Source organism: Schistocerca piceifrons, chromosome 4 (genome assembly GCF_021461385.2).
Source record: "Schistocerca piceifrons isolate TAMUIC-IGC-003096 chromosome 4, iqSchPice1.1, whole genome shotgun sequence".
In the NCBI taxonomy this organism is placed as follows: Eukaryota; Metazoa; Arthropoda; class Insecta; order Orthoptera; family Acrididae; genus Schistocerca; species Schistocerca piceifrons.
This window is the reverse complement of record NC_060141.1, coordinates 317,527,315-317,550,527: the sequence shown is the minus strand read 5'-3', so window position 1 is coordinate 317,550,527 and position 23,213 is coordinate 317,527,315. Positions and strand designations below refer to the sequence as shown.

Here is a 23,213-nt window from a genome sequence, read left to right as displayed (position 1 = left end):
GATAGTGCAGAGTGCTGAAAAAAAACTTTTAAATTCATATGTTATTGATTCTAAGCATCAAAACTGCAAAAGAGCAAATCATTAAACAAAATTTGCATAATAAATCAGTAAAAAAAGTCATTGTACTGCAACATACTTGTAAAAACATAACTAGAACTGAAGTTAAAATCTTCTGGATTGTTAGGTGGCGTCATATTACTTCAAATAATGGAAGTTTCAGGCCCTCTGCTGGGATCTTCTTCAGGATCTAGTGGCGACCAGTGTAAATTAGTCAGAGATACACAATAATTGGTATAATAATTTATGTTGTAGACTATTGATGATACCTAGAACAACAGTAAATTCATTTTCAAAGTTTCGTAAATAATTTTTATATTTGATTAAACAATCATTAAATTTGCAACTGCAGACAATGCTTACTGAGTTTGGCAATACAAACCTTTAATATGAGCAATTAACAAAGGCAGTTTTAGAATAAATTGAACACAACAGCAGCAACAAGAGAAGTGCAATATTAAATTGGAATCCTACAAGCTTATTCTGAAAAAGATGTTTTAGTGGTGTGCATGTAAGAGGGCAGGTAGTGGGGCGACGTGCAGTGGCAATGAGCAGTGTATCATGTGACACTCCAGCTGTTAATGTCATTCCGCCACATGTCCCAGTAGCACATGCATTGGGGTGCATGTAGAACATTCAGCATTTATTTTCATGCTAATTTAAGTAAATTCATTATGGCTGATATAAAGCAAACGTGACAAGCATTATGTTAAGAAGTGCAGTGATAGTTCTTTGAGCACATGAATCCTGCTAGGCAGAGTGAGAAGCAGAAACAGTGGCTGGATGTAGTGCTAGCCTCTGAGTTGGCTGTTATTAGGGTAAGTGTGTGTGTGGTGTGTGTGTGTGTGTGGGGGGGGGGGGGGGGGGGGGGAGAGAACACATCGTACAGCTGCCTTCTTACGTGCACCCCACATTAACCTAAGATTACTAAACCCCCATAAAATTTAAGACTGCAGTAGGGTATAAAGCAGGACACCTTGTATCTAATTTGTTCTGTAACATACCATTGGAGATCTAATAACTGTAATTAACTAAAGCATAACCTATAAATTATGACTTCCTTTGAATAAATATGGAGTAGTATACTTTTTGATGGTTTAGTAGCAATATAACGTTTTCCTCTCCTTTAGTGTTCTACAGTTAATTGATGCTCTATACTGTGTCCTCAGTAGGCTGACATTATTTACCTCTACATTTGCAATACACTATTAAGTGCTTGGCAGAAGATACGTACCATGTACCACATATTTGGGTCTCTTCTCATTCAATTCGTGTATGGAGTATGGGGGGAATGGCTGCTTAAATGCCTCTGCGGACTCTGTAATTAGTCTAATTTGTCTTCACAGTTCCTACTGGAGTAATACACATGGGGCTGTGGTATATTCTTAATTTCCCACTTGGGACTAGTTCTCAAAACTTTGTAAGTAAACATTCGGGGCGACATCTATATCCATACTCCACAAGCCACCTGACACTGTGTGGCAGGGAGTACTACTGTGACCACTAACAGGTCTCCCCATTCCCAGTTCCATTTGCAAATGTCACATGGGAAGAACGATTGTTGTTAAGCATCTGCATTAGCTCTAATTTCTCGAATTTTCTCGTCATGATCATTTCGCTAGGTGACACTTCTTAACAAGCCTCTGCAGATTTGGGTTTTCAGCATTTGTGTCTGCTCTCAAACAAACCTGTAACCATTCGTGCTGTCCTTTGTGTACATTCAATATCACATGTTAGTTCCGTTTTGTATAGGTCCCATGCACTTGAACAATACTATAGAATTGGTTGTGTGAGTGTTTTGCAAGCAATCTCATTCTTGTTGTTGCTGAACTATAATTGGTTTCATAGGCTACAATGTAAAGTACACAGTTTTATGTTTATGCACATCTAAAGCAAGTTGGCAATTTTTGCACCACTTAGAAATCTTATCAAGATGTGACTGGGATATTTCTGCATTTTCTTCTGGTAGTAGTTCATTATAGATAAATGCTTCATCTGTAAAGAGTCTGAGATTACTATTATTATTGTTTGCCAGGTCATTAAATATATGAACAGCAAGGGTCCCATCGTCCCATCCAATTTGCTAAATGTATGCTTCAAGTTATTTCTATGTCTATTGACGATTCTCCAGCGAAGATAACATGCTGCGTCCTCTTTACCAAGAAATCCTTAATCCAGTCACAAATTTTATTTGGTACCCCATATGATATTACTTTCATTCATTGGGTAAAATGCTTTTCGAATGTGAAGAAATACTGCATCCATCTGATTAGATTAGATTAGATTAGATTAATACTAGTTCCATGGATCATGAATACGATATTTCGTAATGATGTGGAACGAGTCGAATTTTCTAATACATGACATAATTAGGTTAATTTAACAACATACTTAAGTTAATATAACAACTTTATTTTTTTGTGTTTTTTGTTTTTCTTTATTTTTTATTTTTATTTTTTATTTTTTAAATATTTTTTTTTTCTTTTTTTTCTTAATTTATATCTAAAAATTCCTCTGTGGAGTAGAAGGAGTTGTCATTCAGATATTCTTTTAATTTCTTCTTAAATACTTGTTGGTTTTCTGTCAGACTTTTGATACTATTTGGTAAGTGACCAAAGACTTTAGCGCCAATATAATTCACCCCTTTCTGTGCCAAAGTTAGATTTAATCTTGAATAGTGAAGATCATCCTTTCTCCTAGTATTGTAGTTATGCACACTGCTATTACTTTTGTATTGGGTTTGGTTGTTAATAACAAATTTCATAAGAGAGTATATATATACTGAGAAGCTACTGTGAATATCCCTAGATCCTTAAATAAATGTCTGCAGGATGATCTTGGGTGGGCTCCAGCTATTATTCTGATTACACGCTTTTGTGCAATAAATACTTTATTCCTCAGTGATGAATTCCCCCAAAATATGATGCCATATGAAAGCAATGAGTGAAAATAGGCGTAGTAAGCTAATTTACTAAGATGTTTATCACCAAAATTTGCAATGACCCTTATTGCATAAGTAGCTGAACTCAAACGTTTCAGCAGATCATCAATGTGTTTCTTCCAATTTAATCTCTCATCAATGGACACACCTAAAAATTTGGAATATTCTACCTTTGCTATATGCTTCTGATTAAGGTCTATATTTATTAATAGCTTCATACCATTCCCTGTACGGAACTGTATGTACTGTGTCTTATCAAAATTCAGTGAGAGTCCATTTACAAGGAACCACTTAGTAATTTTCTGAAAGACAGTATTGACAATTTCATCAGTTAATTCTTGTTTGTCAGGCGTGATTACTATACTTGTATCATCAGCAAAGAGAACTAACTTTGCCTCTTCATGAATATAGAATGGCAAGTCATTAATATATAATAAGAACAACAAAGGACCCAAGACTGACCCTTGTGGAACCCCATTCTTGATAGTTCCCCAGTTTGAGGAATGTGCTGATCTTTGCATGTTATGAGAACTACTTATTTCAACTTTCTGCACTCTTCCAGTTAGGTACGAATTAAACCATTTGTGCACTGTCCCACTCATGCCACAATACTTGAGCTTGTCTAGCAGAATTTCATGATTTACACAATCAAAAGCCTTTGAGAGATCACAAAAAATCCCAATGGGTGGTGTTCGGTTATTCAGATCATTCAAAATTTGACTGGTGAAAGCATATATGGCATTTTCTGTTGAAAAACCTTTCTGGAAACCAAACTGACATTTTGTTAGTACTTCATTTTTACAGATATGTGAAGCTACTCTTGAATACATTACTTTCTCAAAAATTTTGGATAAAGCTGTTAGAAGGGAGATTGGATGGTAATTGTTGACATCAGATCCATCCCCCTTTTTATGCAAAGGTATAACAATAGCATATTTCAGTCTATCAGGGAAAATGCCCTGTTCCAGAGAGCTATTACACAGGTGGCTGAGAATCTTACTTATCTGTTGAGAACAAGCTTTTAGTATTTTGCTGGAAATGCCGTCAATTCCATGTGAGTTTTTGCTTTTAAGCAAGTTTATTATTTTCCTAATTTCAGAGGGAGAAGTGGGTGAGATTTCAATTGTATCAAATTGCATAGGTATGGCCTCTTCCATTAACAGCCTAGCATCTTCTAATGAACACCTGGATTCTACTATATCCACAACATTTAGAAAATGATTATTAAAAATATTTTCAACTTCTGACTTTTTGTTCGTAAAGTTTTCATTCAATTTGATGGTAATACTGTCTTCCTCTGCTCTTGGTTGACCTGTTTCTCTTTTAATAATATTCCAGACTGTTTTAATTTTATTATCAGAGTTGCTGATTTCAGACATGATACACATACTCCTGGATTTTTTAATAACTTTTCTTAATATAACACAGTAGTTTTTATAATTTTTGATAGTTTCTGGGTGACTACTCTTTCTTGCTGTCAGATACATTTCCCTTTTCCGGTTACAAGATATTTTTATACCCTTAGTAAGCCATGGTTTGTTACAAGGTTTCTTACGAGTATATTTAACTATTTTCTTGGGGAAGCAGTTTTCAAATGCATTTACAAGAATGTCATGAAATAAATTATATTTTGAATTGGCATCAGGTTCACGGTACACCTCATCCCAGTCTAACTGCTGTAGGCTTTCCCTGAAATTTGCAATTGTTAAATCGTTGACTGAACGTACTACTTTGGAGGACTGTTTAGTATTGCTGAATGGAGCTATGTCATATATTGTAACTAGCTGTGCACCATGATCAGAAAGACCATTCTCAACAGGCTGAGCATTTATCTGGTTAAACTTATCTTGGTCTATAAAGAAATTATCTATCAGTGAGCTGCTATCCTTTACCACCCGAGTAGGAAAATCAATAACGGGTGTCAAATTGAAAGAACCGAGTAATACTTCAAGGTCATTTTTCCTATTACCCTCTTTCAGAAAATCTACATTGAAATCCCACAAATAATAATTTGCTTCCCCCTGTCTGACAGATAGCACAACAAGGAGTCCAAATTTTTCAGAAATAGATGAAAATTTCCTGATGGGGACCTATATACAGTTACAATTATAAATATGCCTATATTTAATTTAAGCTCACAGGCACATGCTTCTATATGTTTCTCTACACAAAACTTTTTTTGTTTCTATACTTTTTGCACAATGATAACTTTTGACATATATGGCAACTCCTCCTTTCTCCATATTTTCTCTCATTACATGTGCAGAGAGCTTATATCCACTTACATTTACCTTATCAATATCAGTAACAATGTGATGCTCAGACAGGCATAGTATATCTATTTCATTCTCAGCTTCTAAATCTTCTAAACAAACCAGAAGCTCATCTACTTTATTCTTTAAACTCCCAATATTTTGATGAAATATACTTACATTATTTTTAATTATACTTTTATGAGAACCTTTCCTTATTCTAACATTTGCAGTACTCTCCTGTCTGAGTTTCTCATTGTGCTTAGGCCTAGTTCCTATACCAGTGGTCACATGGTGTTCAGAGAGGCAGATTATGTCAACTGGGTTGGGTGACTTTAATTCATCAATGGAAATACCTAGGACTGAGATACAACTTGGTGGAGATAAAATTTCTGGTGATTGGTGAAAATTTAGAATTGATAGCTGTGATTGGTGATCAAATGTGCTAGAATTGTGCTGTTTAATTTCTTTCCTAAACTGAAGATTTGTTTCAATCCTGACCTCTCGTAGAACTTGACATCTTTCTGTCTTACCTATCCTAAAAAAGGTGCTGCTCCAACACCTGTAACCACTGGTATTTTACCATTCATGGCAGTGCCTCCCCCCCTTAAATTTCCTGCTATTACCCCAGCCAGTTTCCCCCTTCCCTTTCCTGTTGAGATGTAGGCCGTGCCTGGTATAGTCCCACCTACTGAGATAATCAACAGGAACCACACCAATATGAGCCCCCGCACCCGACCCAAGCAGCCGTTCCAACTCCAAATTAACTCTCCCAACAGAAGAGTTCAAATGAGGCCGGTCATGGCGTCTCAGGACAGATACAAATTCAACATTGGTGTGTCTCGATGCTAATGCAATCTTTACCAGGTCACACTCTATACTGTACCCAGGATCTCTGTCGATGCTGTTCCCTGGCCCTCCCACAATAACCACGGTGTCTTCCCTGGTAAATCCTTTACAGAGTGAACCTAAATCCTCTGTCATCTGATCCAGACTAGCACTTGGTTTGAAAAAATTTGTGACCTGGTATTCTGGTCCTAATTCCTCCTGCAGAAGTTGGCCTACACCTCTGGCATGAGAACTGCCTAACAACAAAACTTTCTTCCTTTTCGATGACTTTCCTACATTCTTTTTCAATTTCCTATTGAAAGTTTGTTGTGTCCTGTCTACACCTACCTCTGCTTGAGGCTCATCAGTTTCTAACTGAAGCAACAGGTCAAACTTATTTTTGACATTCACCACAAAACTGTCAGACTTAGTTCTAGGCCTGCTCCTTCTGCTACCTGTTGCCACTTCCCACCTCTCTTTGCCCTTCTCCCTCCTTAACCTGTCCAGATCTTCCCTAGCCTGATCTAGCTCAGCCTGAAGGGCAGCGATTTTCCCCTCCTGTTCCACTATCTTCCTATCTCTCCTGCAAATCCTACATGGCCACTGATGAGCCTGATCCACTTTCCCAACACCCACGCCACTGCAGTCCCCCCAGTGAAAAAAACTACTACATCCATCACACCAAACCCCGGAACTAACAATTCTACGGCAAGTCGGGCACTTCTCACTCATGGCAAAAATAATACTTTAGCTAGAATAAATCAATTAAATTACCGAAAATCAAAAAAGACGTTACAAGAATTAAGCCTATTCACAAATGTATATAAGCAAGTTTCTGATTTAAAATTCCGCTGTTTTTCTGAGATCTGTATTAAAAAAATGAAGGTATACGCTATTTATTATATATTTCACTCGATGGAATGAAAAAAAAGGACGATTAAACGAGATACTTTAACTTTGATTCTCCAAAAACGTTAAGAGAATTAGGCCTATAAACAAATGTATATAGGCAAGTTTCTGATATAAAGTTACGCTGTTTTTCTGAAATCTGTATTACAACAACGAAGTTATATGCTATTTACGGTAGTTTACTTATTTGTTACCGAGAAACTAGTTAAATTACCGTGAAACAAGAAACAAACACGTTTACAAAATTTAAGCCTAAGCGCGACTTCGCGAAGTTACGATCTTTTCGTGTTTTCTGAAAAAATACGCAAAGAAAAGTCAAAACTTTAATGGCAAGACTAAACGATACACTAATGCACGTATTTAATTTGTTGTCGGCGTCAAACTAAATTATATTCCTATCTAAATCACTTAACTTTCTGGAAATGGTTTCTGGCGTCACTTACTCGGCGGCCATCTTGTAACAGATCTGTAGCTTTCAGGATGTCAGTGGAAAAATCATGAGTTGGGTTTCATGTGATTGAGGTTTTCAGTTGGTGAATCAACTAGATGCATTGCGTATTGTTTCTGCAACATCCGAAACAATAATCCACCAGGCTCAAACCAGTGTGGCAGCACAATAGGTTGCTCAGTCAGCCCACATGTTGTCTGCAGTTCATAAGTTCTGAAACATTCCAGAGAAAATGTAGCAGCACTCAGGCATGTGTGAATGTACTGCTTCAATGGGTATCCATTTGACCACTGAATGTTTTGACTGTGTGGCAAGTTGTTACCTTTACTCCTTTCAGTATTTATATTAAGTAAACTCTTTATTATGAAAATGATGAAACAATTATCTTGATATAGCTCAATTTTTGGTAATTTAATTTTTAATTAGTATACAACACAAATATTTAAAATATGTTCTCATTGTATGAAAATAGGGTTTGTTGTTGTATCATTCTTTAAAGACTGATTAGATGCAGTTCTCAATGGTAATATCCTGTGCAAGCATTCTCATGTCCAAATAACCACTGCAATCTACATATATTAATTTGAACCTGACTCCTGTATTTGCCCTTTCAGAAAAGACAAGATCACTTATATTTTTATTCAATGTTAACAAATTCTTCTTTTTCAGAAACGCTTTTTTTGCTATAAAAAGTTCACATTTTATATCCTCTTTACTTCAGCAATCATCAGTTATTTTTTTGCCTAAATAACAACACTACTCTACTTTCAATGTCTCTTTTCCTGATCTAATTTACTCAGCTTCACCTGATTTAATTCGGCCACATTCCATTATCCTTGGTGCGTGTGTGTGTTTTGTAAATATTTCATCTGATATCCTCCTTCCATGACACTGCCCATTGTGTTCGACTGCTCTTCCAAGTTCTTTGCTGTCTCTGACAGAATTACAATGACACTGCAAACCTGTAATGTTTTTATATCTTCTTCCTGAATGTTAATTTCTGCTCAAAATTTTTCTTTGGTTTCCTTTACTGCTTGCACAATGTACAGATTGAATAACATCGGTGATACGCTGTCTCACTCCCTTCTCAACCATTGCTTTCCTTTCACATCCCTTAACTCTTGTAACTGCCATCTGGTTTCTGTATTGTTGTTGTTGTCAGTCCGAAGACGGGTTTGATGCAGTACTCTATGGTGCTACTGTATTCTGTGAAAGCTTCACCATCTCTGAAAAACTATTTCAGCCTTCATCCTTCTGAAACTGCTTACTTTATTCATCCCTTGGTCTCCCCCTATGATTTCTGTCGCCCCCCCCCCCCTTTACTTCCTTTTAATACTAAACTGGTGATCACTTGATGTCTCAAAATATAAACTCTCAACCGATCCCTTCTTCTCTTCAGTTTTTTTGTTACAAATGTCTTTTCTCCCCAATTCTATTCAGTGCCTCCTCATTAGTTTACATGATCTACCCATCTAAGTTTCATCATTGTTCTGTACTACCACAGTTCAGAAGCTTATATTCTCCTCTTATCTAAACTGTATTATCGTCCATGTTTCGCATTCATATGTGGCTACATTCCATACAAACAATTTTCCAAAAGACTTTCTAACATTTAAATCTATATTTGATGTTAACAAATTGGACCATCATCAGTTATTTTGCTGCCCAAAATAACAAAACTCCTCCACTACTTTTAGTGTCTCATTTCCTGATCTAATTCCCTCATCTTCACCTGGTTTTATTCAGTTACTTTCCATTGCCCTCATTCTAACTTTTGTAGATGTTCATCTTACAATCTCTTTTCAAGACAATTGATTCAATTCAACTGGTCTGCAAGTTCTGTGCCATTTCTGACAGAATATCAGTGTCATTGGCAAACCTCATAGTTTCTATTTCTTCTCTGTCTCCAAATTTCTCCTCAGTTTCCTGTATGCTTGTTCAGTGTGCAGATTGAGTAACATAAGGGATAGGTTACAACCCTATCTCACTCCCTTCTCAATTACGGCTTCCTAACGTGTCCTAAGACCCTTACAAATGCTACCCAGTTTCTGTACAAGTCGTAAATAACCCTTCACTCTAATCTATTTTATCCCTGCTACATAAATTATTTCAATTATTCCAGTCAGCATTGTCAAAGGCTTTATCTAAGTCTACAAATGCTACAAGTATTGGTTTGTCTTTCCTTAACACATCTTCTAAGATAAATCATAGGATCAGTATTGGCTTGCATGTTCTTTCATTTCTCCAAAACTAAAACTAAACTTCCCCGAGTTTGGCTTCTGCCAGTTTTTCCATTGTCCTGTAAATAATTCATGCCTGTATTTTGCAACACTTTGGTGACCGAGCCCAAGCTTAGCTCGAGCTGCAACTTTGTGTCAAAAAGATTGTTGTATTTGTTGTTGTGGTGGTGGCGGTGGTGGTCTTCAGTCCTGAGACTGGTTTGATGCAGCTCTCCACGCTACTCTATCCTGTGCCAGCTTCTTCATCTGCCAGTACCTACTGCAACCTACATCCTTCTGAATCTGTTTAGTGTATTCATCTCTTGGTCTTCCTCTACGATTTTTACCCTCCACGCTGCCTTCCAGTACTAAATTGGCGATCCCTTGATGCCTCAGAACATGTCCTACCAACCAATCCCGTCTTCTAGTCAAGTTGTGCCACAAACACCTCTCCTCCCCATTCCTATCCGATACCTCCTCATTAGTTATGTGATCTACCCATCTAATCTTCAGCATTCTTCTGTAGCACCACATTTCGAAAGCTTCTATTCTCTTCTTGTCCAAACTATTTATCGTCCATGTTTCACTTTCATACATGGCTACACTCCATGCATATACGAGGGCCGTTCAGAAAGTAACCTCCGGTTGATTTAAAAAAATACACCAAGTTAAATAAAATATTTTAATATATACATCTTACAACTACATCTTTGCACTATTTTTCTACATAGTCTCCATAGCGATTGAGGCACTTATCGTATCTCTTCACAAGCTTTGAAATTCCTTCTACATAAAAATCACCTGCTTGTGCCTGGAGCCAGCCTGTGACCGCATCTTTGAGCTCTTCGTCGTCATCAAACCGCTGTGACCCGAGCCATTTCTTCAAATGCATGAAGAGGTGATAATCACTTGGCGCCAGGTCTGGGCTGTAAGGTGGATGGTTGATAACGTCCCACTTGAAGGACTCAAGAAGGGCCGTTGTTCTGCGAGCAGAGTGGGGACGGGCGTTATCGTGCAAAAAAAAACGATACCGGAAGTCAGCATACCACTGCGTTTGTTCTGTATAGCCCGTCGTAACTTTTTTATTGTTTCACAGTACACGTCTTGATTAATGGTCATACCACGTTCCATGAATTCAACCAACAACACCCCTTTGGCATCCCAAAACACCGTTGCCATCAGTTTTCTGGCAGAAAATTCTTGCGAGGCTTTTCTTGGTTTGGTAGGCGAATTTGAATGTGCCCACATCTTTGATTGTTCTTTTGTCTCAGGGTTCACGTACTTAATCCAGGGTTCGTCACCGGTCACGATTCTGTTTAACAATGGTTCTCCTTCGTCCTCATAACGTGACAGAAAGTCTAATGCAAAGGCCATTCTTTGAGTTTTGTGGTGGTCGGTAAGAACTTTGGGCACCCATCGCGCACAGAACTTACGGTAACACAATCTTGCTGTCACTATCTCGTACAAGAGAGTCTTAGAAATCTGTGGAAAACCAGTAGACAACTCCGACATTGAGAAACGTCGATTTTCACGAGCTTCTGCATCAACTGTCTGAACGAGTTCGTCAGTCACCAATGATGGTCTACCACTCCTCTCTTCATCATGAACGTTTTCTCGTCCGCTTTTAAATAAACGTACCCATTCATGGACAACTCCTTCACTCATAACTCTTGGTCCGTACACGGCACAAAGCTCACGATGAATAGCTGCTGCAGAATATCCTTTGACTGTAAAAAACCTTATGACAGGACGCACTTCACATTTGGCGGAGTTTTCTATTGCAGCACACATTTCAAACTGCCACAAAAACTAAACTAGCGCAGGTACGACGTTCACTCGACCACGGCTTGATGCCGACTGACCTGTTGAGTGCGTGAACGCACAGATGGCGTCGCTACTCCCCCCACAACCCGCACTGTGACCAATCGGAGGTTACTTTCTGAACCGCCCTCGTACTTTCAGAAACGACTTCCTGACACTTAAATCTATACTCCATGTTAACAAAATTTCGCTTCTTCAGAAACGCTTTCCTTGCCATTGCCAGTCTGCATTTTATATCCTCTCTACTTCGACCATCATCAGTTATTTTGCTCCCCAAGTAGCAAAACTCCTTTACTACTTTAAGTGTCTCATTTCCTAATCTAATTCCCTCGGCGTCACCCGACTTAATTTGACTACATTCCATTATCCTCGTTTTACTTTTGTTGATGTTCATCTTATATCCTCCTTTCAAGACACCTTCCGTTCCGTTCAGCTGCTCTTCCAAGTCCTTTGCTGTCTCTGACAGAATTACAATGTCATTGGTGAACCTCAAAGTTTTTATTTCTTCTCCATGGATTTTAATACCTACTCCGAATTTTACAAGCCACCTATAGCTCGAAAACTGGATGCATTTCATATGAGAACAATGTACAGATGTCTTGCAACATGCCCTTTGACTGGTGCTGCATTCTGCTATGCCCCGACTGGTCCTGCCATCTGTTGTCAATTTCTAGAATTATTTTGATTGGAACATTATCGCATGTAACAGCTGGTGTTGTGAATGGCTGAGCAAATGTGATCATGTTGATGTAATTTCATTCATGTACTTGTTAGGGTTCACAGATTTGCTGTAATTCTGTTACAAATACATCATGTTTGTTGAGTGAGCAAGAAATTTTGGAAGCTCAGTAGGAAAAAATCGCTCAGTAACACATCTTGCACGTTCTTCTAGGGAGGATAATTATACTTTGTCATGATTATTTTAAAATTTGTTATCTATCAAAGAACTAAAGTAAATATGAAAAATAAATCTTGAAACTTGGCCCTTTTTTAGTATGTATTGCTCTTGAAGATACATCAAATACATATATGCCAGTAACACTTTAAATAATGACATAAATGGTTGGTTTTATATGCCCAAATTTTTCTTAGTGACTGGTCTCCAAAGTTTAAAACAGATCATCATCATCATCATCATCATCATCATCATTTAAGAGTGATTATGCCTTTCAGCGTTCAGTCTGGAGCATAGCCCCCCTTATAAAATTCCTCCATGATCCCCTATTCAGTGCTAACATTGGTGCCTCTTCTGATGTTAAACCTATTACTTCAAAATCATTCTTAACCGAATCCAGGTACCTTCTCCTTGGTCTGCCCCGACTCCTCCTACCCTCTACTGCTGAGCCCATGAGTCTCTTGGGTAACCTTGCTTCTCCCATGCGTGTAACATGACCCCACCATCTAAGCCTGTTCGCCCTGACTGCTACATCTATAGAGTTCATTCCCAGTTTTTCTTTGATTTCCTCATTGTGGACACCCTCCTGCCATTGTTCCCATCTACTAGTACCTGCAATCATCCTAGCTACTTTCATATCCGTAACCTCAACCTTGTTGATAAGGTAACCTGAATCCACCTAGCTTTCGCTCCCATACAACAAAGTTGGTCGAAAGATTGAACGGTGCACAGATAACTTAGTCTTGGTACTGACTTCCTTCTTGCAGAAGAGAGTAGATCGTAGCTGAGCGCTCACTGCATTAGCTTTGCTACACCTCGCTTCCAGTTCTTTCACTATGTTGCCATCCTATGAGAATATGCATCCTAAGTACTTGAAACCGTCCACCTGTTCTAACTTTGTTCCTCCTATTTGGCACTCAATCCGTTTATATCTCTTTCCCACTGACATTACTTTCGTTTTGGAGATGCTAATCTTCATACCATAGTCCTTACATTTCTGATCTAGCTCTGAAATATTACTTTGCAAACTTTCAATCGAATCTGCCATCACAACTAAGTCATCCGCATATGCCAGACTGCTTATTTTGTGTTCACATATCTTAATCTCACCCAGCCAGTCTATTGTTTTCAGCATATGATCCATAAATAATATGAACAACAGTGGAGACAGGTTGCAGCCTTGTCTTACCTCTGAAACTACTCTGAACCATGAACTCAATTTACCGTCAACTCTAACTGCTGCCTGACTATCCATGTAAAGACCTTTAATTGCTTGCAAAAGTTTGCCTCTTATTCCATAAGCTCGTAGAACAGACAATAACTTCCTCCTAGGAACCCGGTCATATGCCTTTTCTAGATCTATAAAGCATAGATACAAATCCCTGTTCCACTCATAACACTTCTCCATTATTTGCCGTAATCTAAAGATCTGGTCCTGACAGCCTCTAAGAGGCCTAAACCCACACTGATTTTCATTCAATTGGTCCTCAACTAATACTCGCACTTTCCTTTCAACAATACCTGATAAGATTTTACCCACAACACTGATTAAAGAGATACCTAATCTCTCTCTCTCTCTCTCTCTCTCTCTCTCTCTCTCTCTCTCTCTCTCACACACACACACACACACACACACACACACACACACACACACACACACACACACGCGCGCGCGCTCACAGTTTTGCGGTACATTAGCTTGTGTCTTTTATTTTTGCATCATTGCCACTCTTTCAATCATTTAGGGTGACTATTATGTCATTTAACAGGAATGTGTAATAGTAATGATGATAATAATAATAATAATTATTATTATTATTGTTATTATTATTATTCCATGTGGTTTAACAGCCTAGTGAAAATCTTTCATGTGGATGGGACCTAACATGCCCCTGTACTCCTCCTAGGGAAAGTAGACTTGCAACATGGAATCTGAATACATGTCATCTGTGGTAAATCTTCACATTATTGAGAGGTGAAGGCTGAGTTAAAGGCAAACTGAAATATTCCATGGTCCAACCAGGATTTAATACCAGTGCCCTTACTACTGTTATGTGTTATGTGAAGCAAAATAGGCTCTTTAAATTACAGCTGCTGTTGGTCAGGCAGAATTGTATTATTCTTGAATAAGTTCCCATGTAACATTAATCCTTTTTCCAAAAAAAATTTGCAAGAAGTATACAGTTTTACCAGTGGGCTATAATAGTGTTTGCTATACAAAGATCAAAGCATTCGATTATGACAGCTTAGTAGTTGTTGTTGTTGTGGTGGTGGTCTTCAGTCCTGAGACTGGTTTGATGCAGCCCTCCATGCTACTCTATCCTGTGCAAGCCTTTTCATCTCCCAGTACCTACTGCAACCCAGCTATGCATTCATAACATATTAAAATTGGAGCTCAACAAAGGAAAAAAAACTTATTATTGTCATTTTTTAAATTTATTTATTCAGTGCATATTATCAGGAGGCAGTTGTTTATAAAACTGATCTAGTTACTTTCCTCTCATACTTTCTCCAAGACTACAAAGTTTCAAATACTTATAATATAGTGAAATTTGTGAACCTTCTATACAGCATTACATGAAATTGGAATCACACCATACACATCTGCATCCTGCAAATCTTTGGAATTGTAAGAAGCCCTTAGAGGTCCACACATCAGAAGACCCAGAAGTCCTTGCTATGTTTGTCTTGATGTCTGTGTGAAAGTACTCATGACACTTCATAATGTGCATGCTAGTAAACATAGCAATGCTGACCATCAGTATATCACCGAAGTAAGCAGGGAAATTTACTAGAGGCAAGCTCTAACGTGCACCATATAAGAAATCATGTAATAGTTTAATGGTCTTTTCAGCTCATTAAATGCTTGTTATTTTTGTGTAGTGCCCATTCTTACTCAGGTAGCAGTCTCGAGTAACAGAAGTGGCATCTTGCTTTCTGAACTTTCCTCAGATGAAGAACTGGTACAGAGCAGCTCTGACAAATTTTGCTCCTGTGAAAAAATTGAACATTATCTGGAAGGTGAATAGGAACAATAGTGGACCTTCTGTATATATAATGACCACAAACTGAAATACAAAACTGCTCAACATAACATAACTATGGATTTTACTTACATGGCTTGCATTCTTATACACCAATGAGCCGAAACATTATTATGAGAACTGCCCACCATGATTTTTGGATGCCGCCTGGTGGCATTGCGGGTATGTGACACGGTAGCAAAAGTATGTTAGTGGAGCAAACTCTGATGGGGGATTTCCTTAGTGAAGATATGGGCTGCAAATGGAGAAATCCATTGAGATAAGTGACTTTGGTTAAGGGCAGATTATTATTACGCAGAGCCTGTGAACGAGTCTCTTGAAAATGCTGAAGCTGGTCAAATTTTCACGTGCTACTGTTGTGAGCATCTACGGAAAGAGGTAGGACTGTGAAATTACCAATACACGCTAAATGGTTGGACGTCCACAACTCTACTGAACGTGGGATTCGGGGGCTTGTCTGCTTGGTAAAGTAGAATAGACTGTCAAATGTGGCATCTCTACCAAAAGAGCATAATGCTGGTGCATGCACAAGTGTTTTGGAGCTCACTGTTCATCACACATTATTGAACATGGAGCTCCGCAGCAGATCACCCCTACGTGTTGACATTTTGACCCACCAATATCGTCAATTATGACTGCAGTGGACATGGGACCATCAGGATTCAACCATCAATCAATGAAACATACCGGCTTTCCAGTTGTATATTTTTGCTATACTGTGTCAGAGATCGTGTCCAGAAACACTTTTATTGAGGTGAATGGCAGCTCAAAACGTGCAGAACGCCATGGATGCAAGCTGGTGGGAACTGTATCATGCCATGGTAGACATTTTCTGTGCTTGCGTGGGAATGTGGTGGTAATCGAAGACACACTTAAAGCTGCGCACAACATGCATCCCTTCATGCTTGATGTCTTCCCCATTGGCGATGTCTTTCAGCAATATAATTTTTTGTGTCTCAGAATCAGAACCATGCTACACTAGTTTGAGGAGCATTATAGTGAACTCATGTGGATGTCTTGGCAACCAAATATGGCTGATGTAAATCCTATGGAACCCATCTGGGTTTCTATCAAGCGTCATCACCGCTTATGCAAGTCAGCGGCCCATTATTTACATGACCTGTATGTAGACACCTAATGCCACATACCTCCATAAACCTACCAGCAAACTATCAGATCCCTGATATACAGAATGAGTGATGTACTTCATTCCAATGCTGGACAAACTAGCTATTAAGCTGGTGGTCATAATGTTTTGGCTCTTCATTGTCAGTGCAACATTTGTTGGATCTCTTAATTAAAATATGGAGAAAAACAGGTACACAATCTAAAACGAGAAATTGATGCAAATTTTACTTGAATCAGAAGAAACAGACCAACAATGAAGAAGCTAGCACGGGACTGCCTGCTATTAGTCTTGCTACATTGAAAGGTAGTGATGAAATTCCCCCCCTACCCCATCCCACCCACAGACACAAAACCAGCATTATTAATTTGTATCGCAGTAACAACAGTGCAGGAGGGAAGGTGAAGATTTGTACCGGAGTCGTATCAAAACAAATTCCGTAACAGTGGAAGCTTCAGGATGGAATAATGACATATTATGAGAAGGATAGTTGCTATTCACCATATAGTGGACAAATACGAAAAGAGCCCACACACACACACACACACACACACACACACACACTTGCAAACGCAAATTGCTGTGTGACCACAGTCTCTGGCTGGCCTTGGCAGCCAGAGACTATGGCCATGTGCGTTGTCTCGTCTCGTCTACCTCCGATGAAGGCCTTTTTGGCCCAAAGCTTACCTGCTGACAGTCTTTTTGTTCTGCCTATCTGTGACAGCATCACCACTATATGGTGAGTAGCAACTATCCTTTTCATAATATGCATTGTTCATCAGTGCCATGCATGTTACCAGTGTAGATAATTTGTCTGATTGTTTATTCCCGTTCAAAGGTTACCTCTTTTTTTCTGTTTTGATAGTAGATATCATGGGTATCCCTGGGTACATGTATTATGCTACTAATAATACATGTATTATGCTACTAATAAGACATCAATAGATAGTAGGGGGTCCATCAGACAGATGTTGTAGTCATAATGAAATATGGCATAGTTGATGGAAAGTCAAAAATTTCTGAAGAGTGTTGCTGTCTTATTTCACTTAACCAGAGATGGTACTGAATCACTTGAAGAAGCCTCCTATATTGTTGACAGGTAATATACATGGAGTGTAATAAGACAAACTGTCCAGAAATTATGATTGTAAGCTGTGTTATTGTAGTGAGTGTAGAAAATGAATTCATTTATTGCTTAAAGTGAAAAAACTTTCGGCTTGTAATCTTGGAATGTAAAGTGCTAATGTACAGGTGTTAGGTTAATGGGTAAGAATGTTCCACTGTTTATGTGCAAATGCGAATAAAGATACTTGGAGACTGTTTTCTCTCTCTCTCTCTCTCTCTCTCTCTCTCTCTCTCTCTCTCTCTCTCTTTCTCTCTCTCTCTCTCTCGGGGTGATGTTTTAATTTAGTGGGATAACAACAAAAATCAGTAAATTCAGTTTCAAAGCCTACCATTCTCAGGAAATGGTGTCTGAATCAAGGTGAATGATTTGTAGGTGCTTCACTCTATTGTTGCTAAATACATTATTCACCAATTAAAAAAAAAAAAAAAAAAAAAAAAAAAAAAAGATTTATGCATGAAACACTTTTATTTCCAATTGTCATTTACATACCCTTACAGTAATTGTTTATTCCATCAAGGTTGCAAGACAGAATTATTTGATGAATGGAGACAGGTGAAATTTAGAAGTGTAGTGCAGTTGGTAGACCATGTATATGTGCAAGATATTGTTGTATAAGCAAGCATCAACAATATTAACCATACATGCATTTGATGAAACTATGATAGACACAGATTTTGACAGCAGAGACATCCTGAGTTTGCTTTTGGATTTGATGGGTGATGAAATCTAGGTGTCCCGTACTTACATAAAAATATTCTGAGGAAAAAGTGACAAGCTGAGGTTCTGGAGCTAAAGACCATGGTGGGAGGGTTATTGGATCAGTAGTCTTTAGAAAGTTTTGCCAGTAGTGTGGAGAATAAAATGTGATGTTGGTAACAGACTGTGTAATCCAGACAACCACTGCATCACCACATGTCACTTACCATGTAATTGAAGTCAGTCACCCCAGTAGCAGAATTGTGCAAGTTGGGAAAAAATTACAGATTGGTCAACTTTAAGATGGCAAACCAAGAGCTGATTTTATGGGACTGTTCGGCACTTATAGGAATAACAGAGTATCAGGTATTTCCAAATAGATCATTGAAATTATATGTACCAAAGAGGTTATGTTGAGATGGATCATGAAAAAGTTCGAGGTGAAAAGTATCACATGCTATATCACGAGCATGCAGTGTTGATTTATATGTGTGATACCTTCTTGGAGGCCACGAAATACTGATCTGTGACACTTAACTAGACCAGCTATTCATTTATTTCATACTGCCAAAGTTTTGCTTTCTTACCCTTCCATGTTCACGTTGTTTTTGTTACACCTGTAACTTTACATTTCAGTCACACTTCATCACTTACTCCCTTCCATTTGCTTATACAATAATCCAATGAAATTTGAAAATTATGTGTATTGTATGCTCTCTGGATTCTGAATTCCAACACTCATTTTCAGTTGTTACTTTCTGCTGTTATTATCTGGTATTAAGTCTTTCTTGAACATGAGATGTAAGTGATGTATGTTTTCTCATGAAGCCTTCTTGCATATTTTGCTCTTTCTGTTTTTCCTGAATCTCCAAAGTCACCCAGATTAATGGAAAAGTGGGAATGATTTGCAACTCCTATCAGTGTTTTTTCCTGTATCAGTTGTCAAATATATGCCGGTGGCAGCTTACTTATTCATCTACTTGCCTACAATTTTCATTCTTGGGAATCAAATCAGTAAATATCCCCAGTCATTCAACTGATTTATCCTTTCTTGCCCATTACCAATGTCTTGTGATAGTTGTTGCTTCAATTACACACTCACATTGTTTAGATGACATCATTAGTGATAAACTGTCACATTGGTTATCTCTTCATCTATTAGGGGAGTAAAATGGGCCAGTCATTAAGTGCCTACAATTCGTTGCCAGAGGAATGAGAGTAAAATTCTGGATGGTTCCATTTTTGAGGCCAAAGCCCATTCCATTCCAATTTATTCACCACAGCCTACCAATAACATATGAATGTATTACATATAGCATGCATGTACAGTCTTCATTTAGTTTGTTAGCTGCCATGTAGAGAAATGCAAAGAAAAAATAATCTATTATTAAAATGCAGTTAAATATTGAAAGAAAAATCTGATAACCACGTGGCAGCAGACCAATAACCCATACAAAAGTTATCAGATTCATTGGCTTTTGTTCACAAAATTCTCTCAGCTGACAGAAAACAAAGAAGAGGCTGAAGGAAAACTAATTTTAGTAGCAAAATAAAAAAGGCTTATGCAGCCTCTGATGGGGTGGAGGGGTGTAAGAATTTTGAGACTGAAAGCAGTAAAGTTAATGTTAGTAGTGCTGCTGATGACCACAGCGGAAAATTAGGACTGTAGAAGAGACGCACTAAGTCGGAAATAAATAAAAGACAAGTGACATGGAAGAAAACAATATACAATAAAAACTAAATAAATGAAATACTATACAGTGAATGTAGAAGAGATGGAATACGAAAATGGAATAAATAAGTAAAATAAGTGTATAGATGGAAATGAACTAGGTGGATTGGTGGAAAGAGGAGAGACTTGAAGGGAGATGTCAAAATTAGGTGAAGAAGTTGAAATAAGGTAGGAGTCTTAAAAAATTTTGAAGAGTAGTTTCTTACATGTGAAATACTGACTTACTGGTCATGGGAGGAAGCAACAAATCACCCCAGTACTATCCTACTGTTATGGTGCAGTAATATTTAGTACAATAAGCTTGTTTCATCTACATATTCTGACTGGCAGCTTAATTGGCAAGCCAACATGGGTGGCTAAATTGTTGAAGCATCACTTCAAGTGGAATGTAATGCACATTCTTCCATTACTAACTCTTGGTAGAGTGGCAAGATGTGCAGAATCTGGAAAGACAATGAAAATAAGGGCAAAGAAAATGTGGGATGATATGGGTCAGTATTTCATTTCTTCCTTCCAGCGTATGTACTTCATTACTTCACATGTGGAAATCTGCTCTTCATTTAATATGCTTTGTCCCTGCAACCCAGAAGTTACATTTTGCTTCCTGTTGTATTCTTTGTTATGTTGTCTCTCTCTATTTTTATCCCTCTTTCCCTAGTTTCCGTTGTACCCTGTGGACAATTCATCCCTCCTTTTTTTCCCCCCTAACCTGCTACTTAGCTTCACAGGACTAACTTACGGTCCTCTCCCTTTAAACATAAATTGTTAATTTATTATTTGTTCTCCTTTTAACAAATGCAAAATGAAAAATGAGGTCAGACTATTACTCACCTGCAGATAAATGATGAGTGATACATAAGCACACGTAAATGACCAGAAAATCAGATTGACTTTCTAGGTTCACTCCCTTTTCACATCAGTACTTGTATGGTACCAACAAATAAATGTGTGCTTTCATAACTTTGCCTACACACCACCCATCAGTAATCTGCAGGTAAGTGGTACCATGTACTTATTTTTCATTTGTTGTTGGTTATTTCCATTATTGTCATGTTCTGTTTATTTTATGTAGTCATTTTTCAGTTTTCACGCCTTCCAGTAATGTCTGATGTGAAATCCTTAGTTTTCTAACCCTTTCAAATTCTGCTATTATCCTGAATATTTCCTAACCTTTGAGTAAAAAGGCTGGTGAATCTTATAACTTGCGCATATGTCTGTCATTCTGCTGCTACATGTTAAATAGTATATTTGAAAAATATTGGGACAAATATTGAAACATAAATTGTGTGAATTTTTTTATGTAGCAATTTAGGGGTTAGCTTGGTGACAGTTATCGAGATAGTTATTATCTGTTCACCAATGTCACTCCTGTAAATGTTAGGTACTAAAAGAGTTTCCGTGTCTGTGGTTTCTCTTTTACCGAATATTCCACTGTGTCAAGCTTATTCTTCATCATCAAAGCTCCTGTGAATGCCACACATCAATTATGCCCTTCAGTTTTATCTATTCCTAATTTTGGAGACATGTAATGACCTGTTGATGTTATTTGTCCTAGTGTAAAATCAACTAGTGGCCCTCTCTTCTGCAGAATAACATGGAAATAGTACATCTAGGGTGCCCCAAGTATGTTGTATTGCATTACACAGGGCATTGTTAGATCTGCTTCCGTTATTTGTTTGTGTGAATACAACTGTTCTTATCCATTGTGTATTACAACAACTTGTTGTTTACCTGTGTGAGGGGGGATAGGTGATAGCTATTTTGAAATTCATTAATATAATATCTCATTTTTTTGTGTATAGAAAGTCACATCCAAGAGCTTAGCAGCTCTTCATCAGAGGAAGCTGGAAATAATTTCCCAGTTGGAGAAAGTTGTGGGAATATCTGCTGCATCAGCAATTTCCAGTTCTACTTCTTCCCAGGCCAGAGCGGTAAGAGTACTAAAAAAAAGTTGTGCACCAAAGTTAACAAATGAAACAAGAAATACATATACTGAACGATTTTTTAAACTTTCACTTATTCCCATAATTAGCACCTTAAAATATAAAACTGGTGGCTGTGGTATGGTGTGTGGTGACCCAGGTGTAAAATCTCAGATATGGCACTAGTTTTGCAGCATTTACCAGGCAGAAGTGGTTGTATAGGAGTTGATTTGAAGTGAAGCAATCTGTAAAGCAACTAAGTCATCACACTAACAATTCACACTGAATTCGTGACCAAGCAAGGTGGCTCTGGACTTGCACACGGGAGAACCTAGTCCAGCTGATCTTCATTTACTGTGGTTTTTATAAATTGATCCACCCATATCAATTTGAGAACTAAGTGTGTAAATACATTAGTATCAATAGGTATCCAAATCTTATGGGGCAGACATGCAAAATAGTGTTGTACCAGGCCCATATATATAAAAATCTGGAACATCTGCACAAGGTATTCTTTTATGTTAATTGAAGACTTGCATTCCACTCCATCCCACCCAACCTCTCCCCTACCCCCCCCCCCCCCCCCACCACCACCCCCACCCTAAAAAAAAGGTAACGAGAGTCACTTTATCATCTTTAATGGCATTCAAGAAAAATATAATGCATTCTTTAATGATAACATTTTAATACATGTTAAATGATAGTCCACTTCACTTTGGAATGGTTTGATTGGTAAATCAGTTTTTGTCAAAAGTACACTTAATATGCATCAGAGTACTACGTACTTTATCTTTAATATGTTTCAAATCAAATCGAGTTCACCCGAGTTAACAAAAGTAAAATAAACATCTAGACAATAAATATTTAAACTTTGTTACCAGAGGTGGTTTTTTCAATCCAAGGCCGTTTTCTGCACCAAAACTGAAGCCTTGTTTGAGCAGCATTGGTGCTAGCATCAGAAGATACCAGTGTAGTCAACATGTGGCACAACTGTTGATTCTAACACATAATGTCATAATGATAGTTTCTTTATGTTTGCTGTGTAACATGGCTATTCCATTAATTTTATGCTTTTCTCAAAGTTTTCATCACAGGACTTTGATGTCATTATTTGCTCCCGCACTCCGGCTTCTTGCAAACCTGTGGGGTAGTTCCCTCTAGTTTCTGTCAGCACTCCTAAACAATTGTGAAATTGTA

General features: G+C 37.9%; 1 protein-coding gene across 1 annotated transcript in view; it reads left to right on the top strand.

The window, feature by feature from the left end:
* Positions 1-23,213, top strand: part of LOC124794997 (roquin-1) — a 251,544-nt gene that overhangs the window by 138,558 nt on the left and 89,773 nt on the right. The window contains 1 exon segment of the mRNA XM_047258752.1: positions 21,897-22,025. Within this exon segment, the coding sequence (XP_047114708.1) occupies positions 21,897-22,025 (129 nt within the window).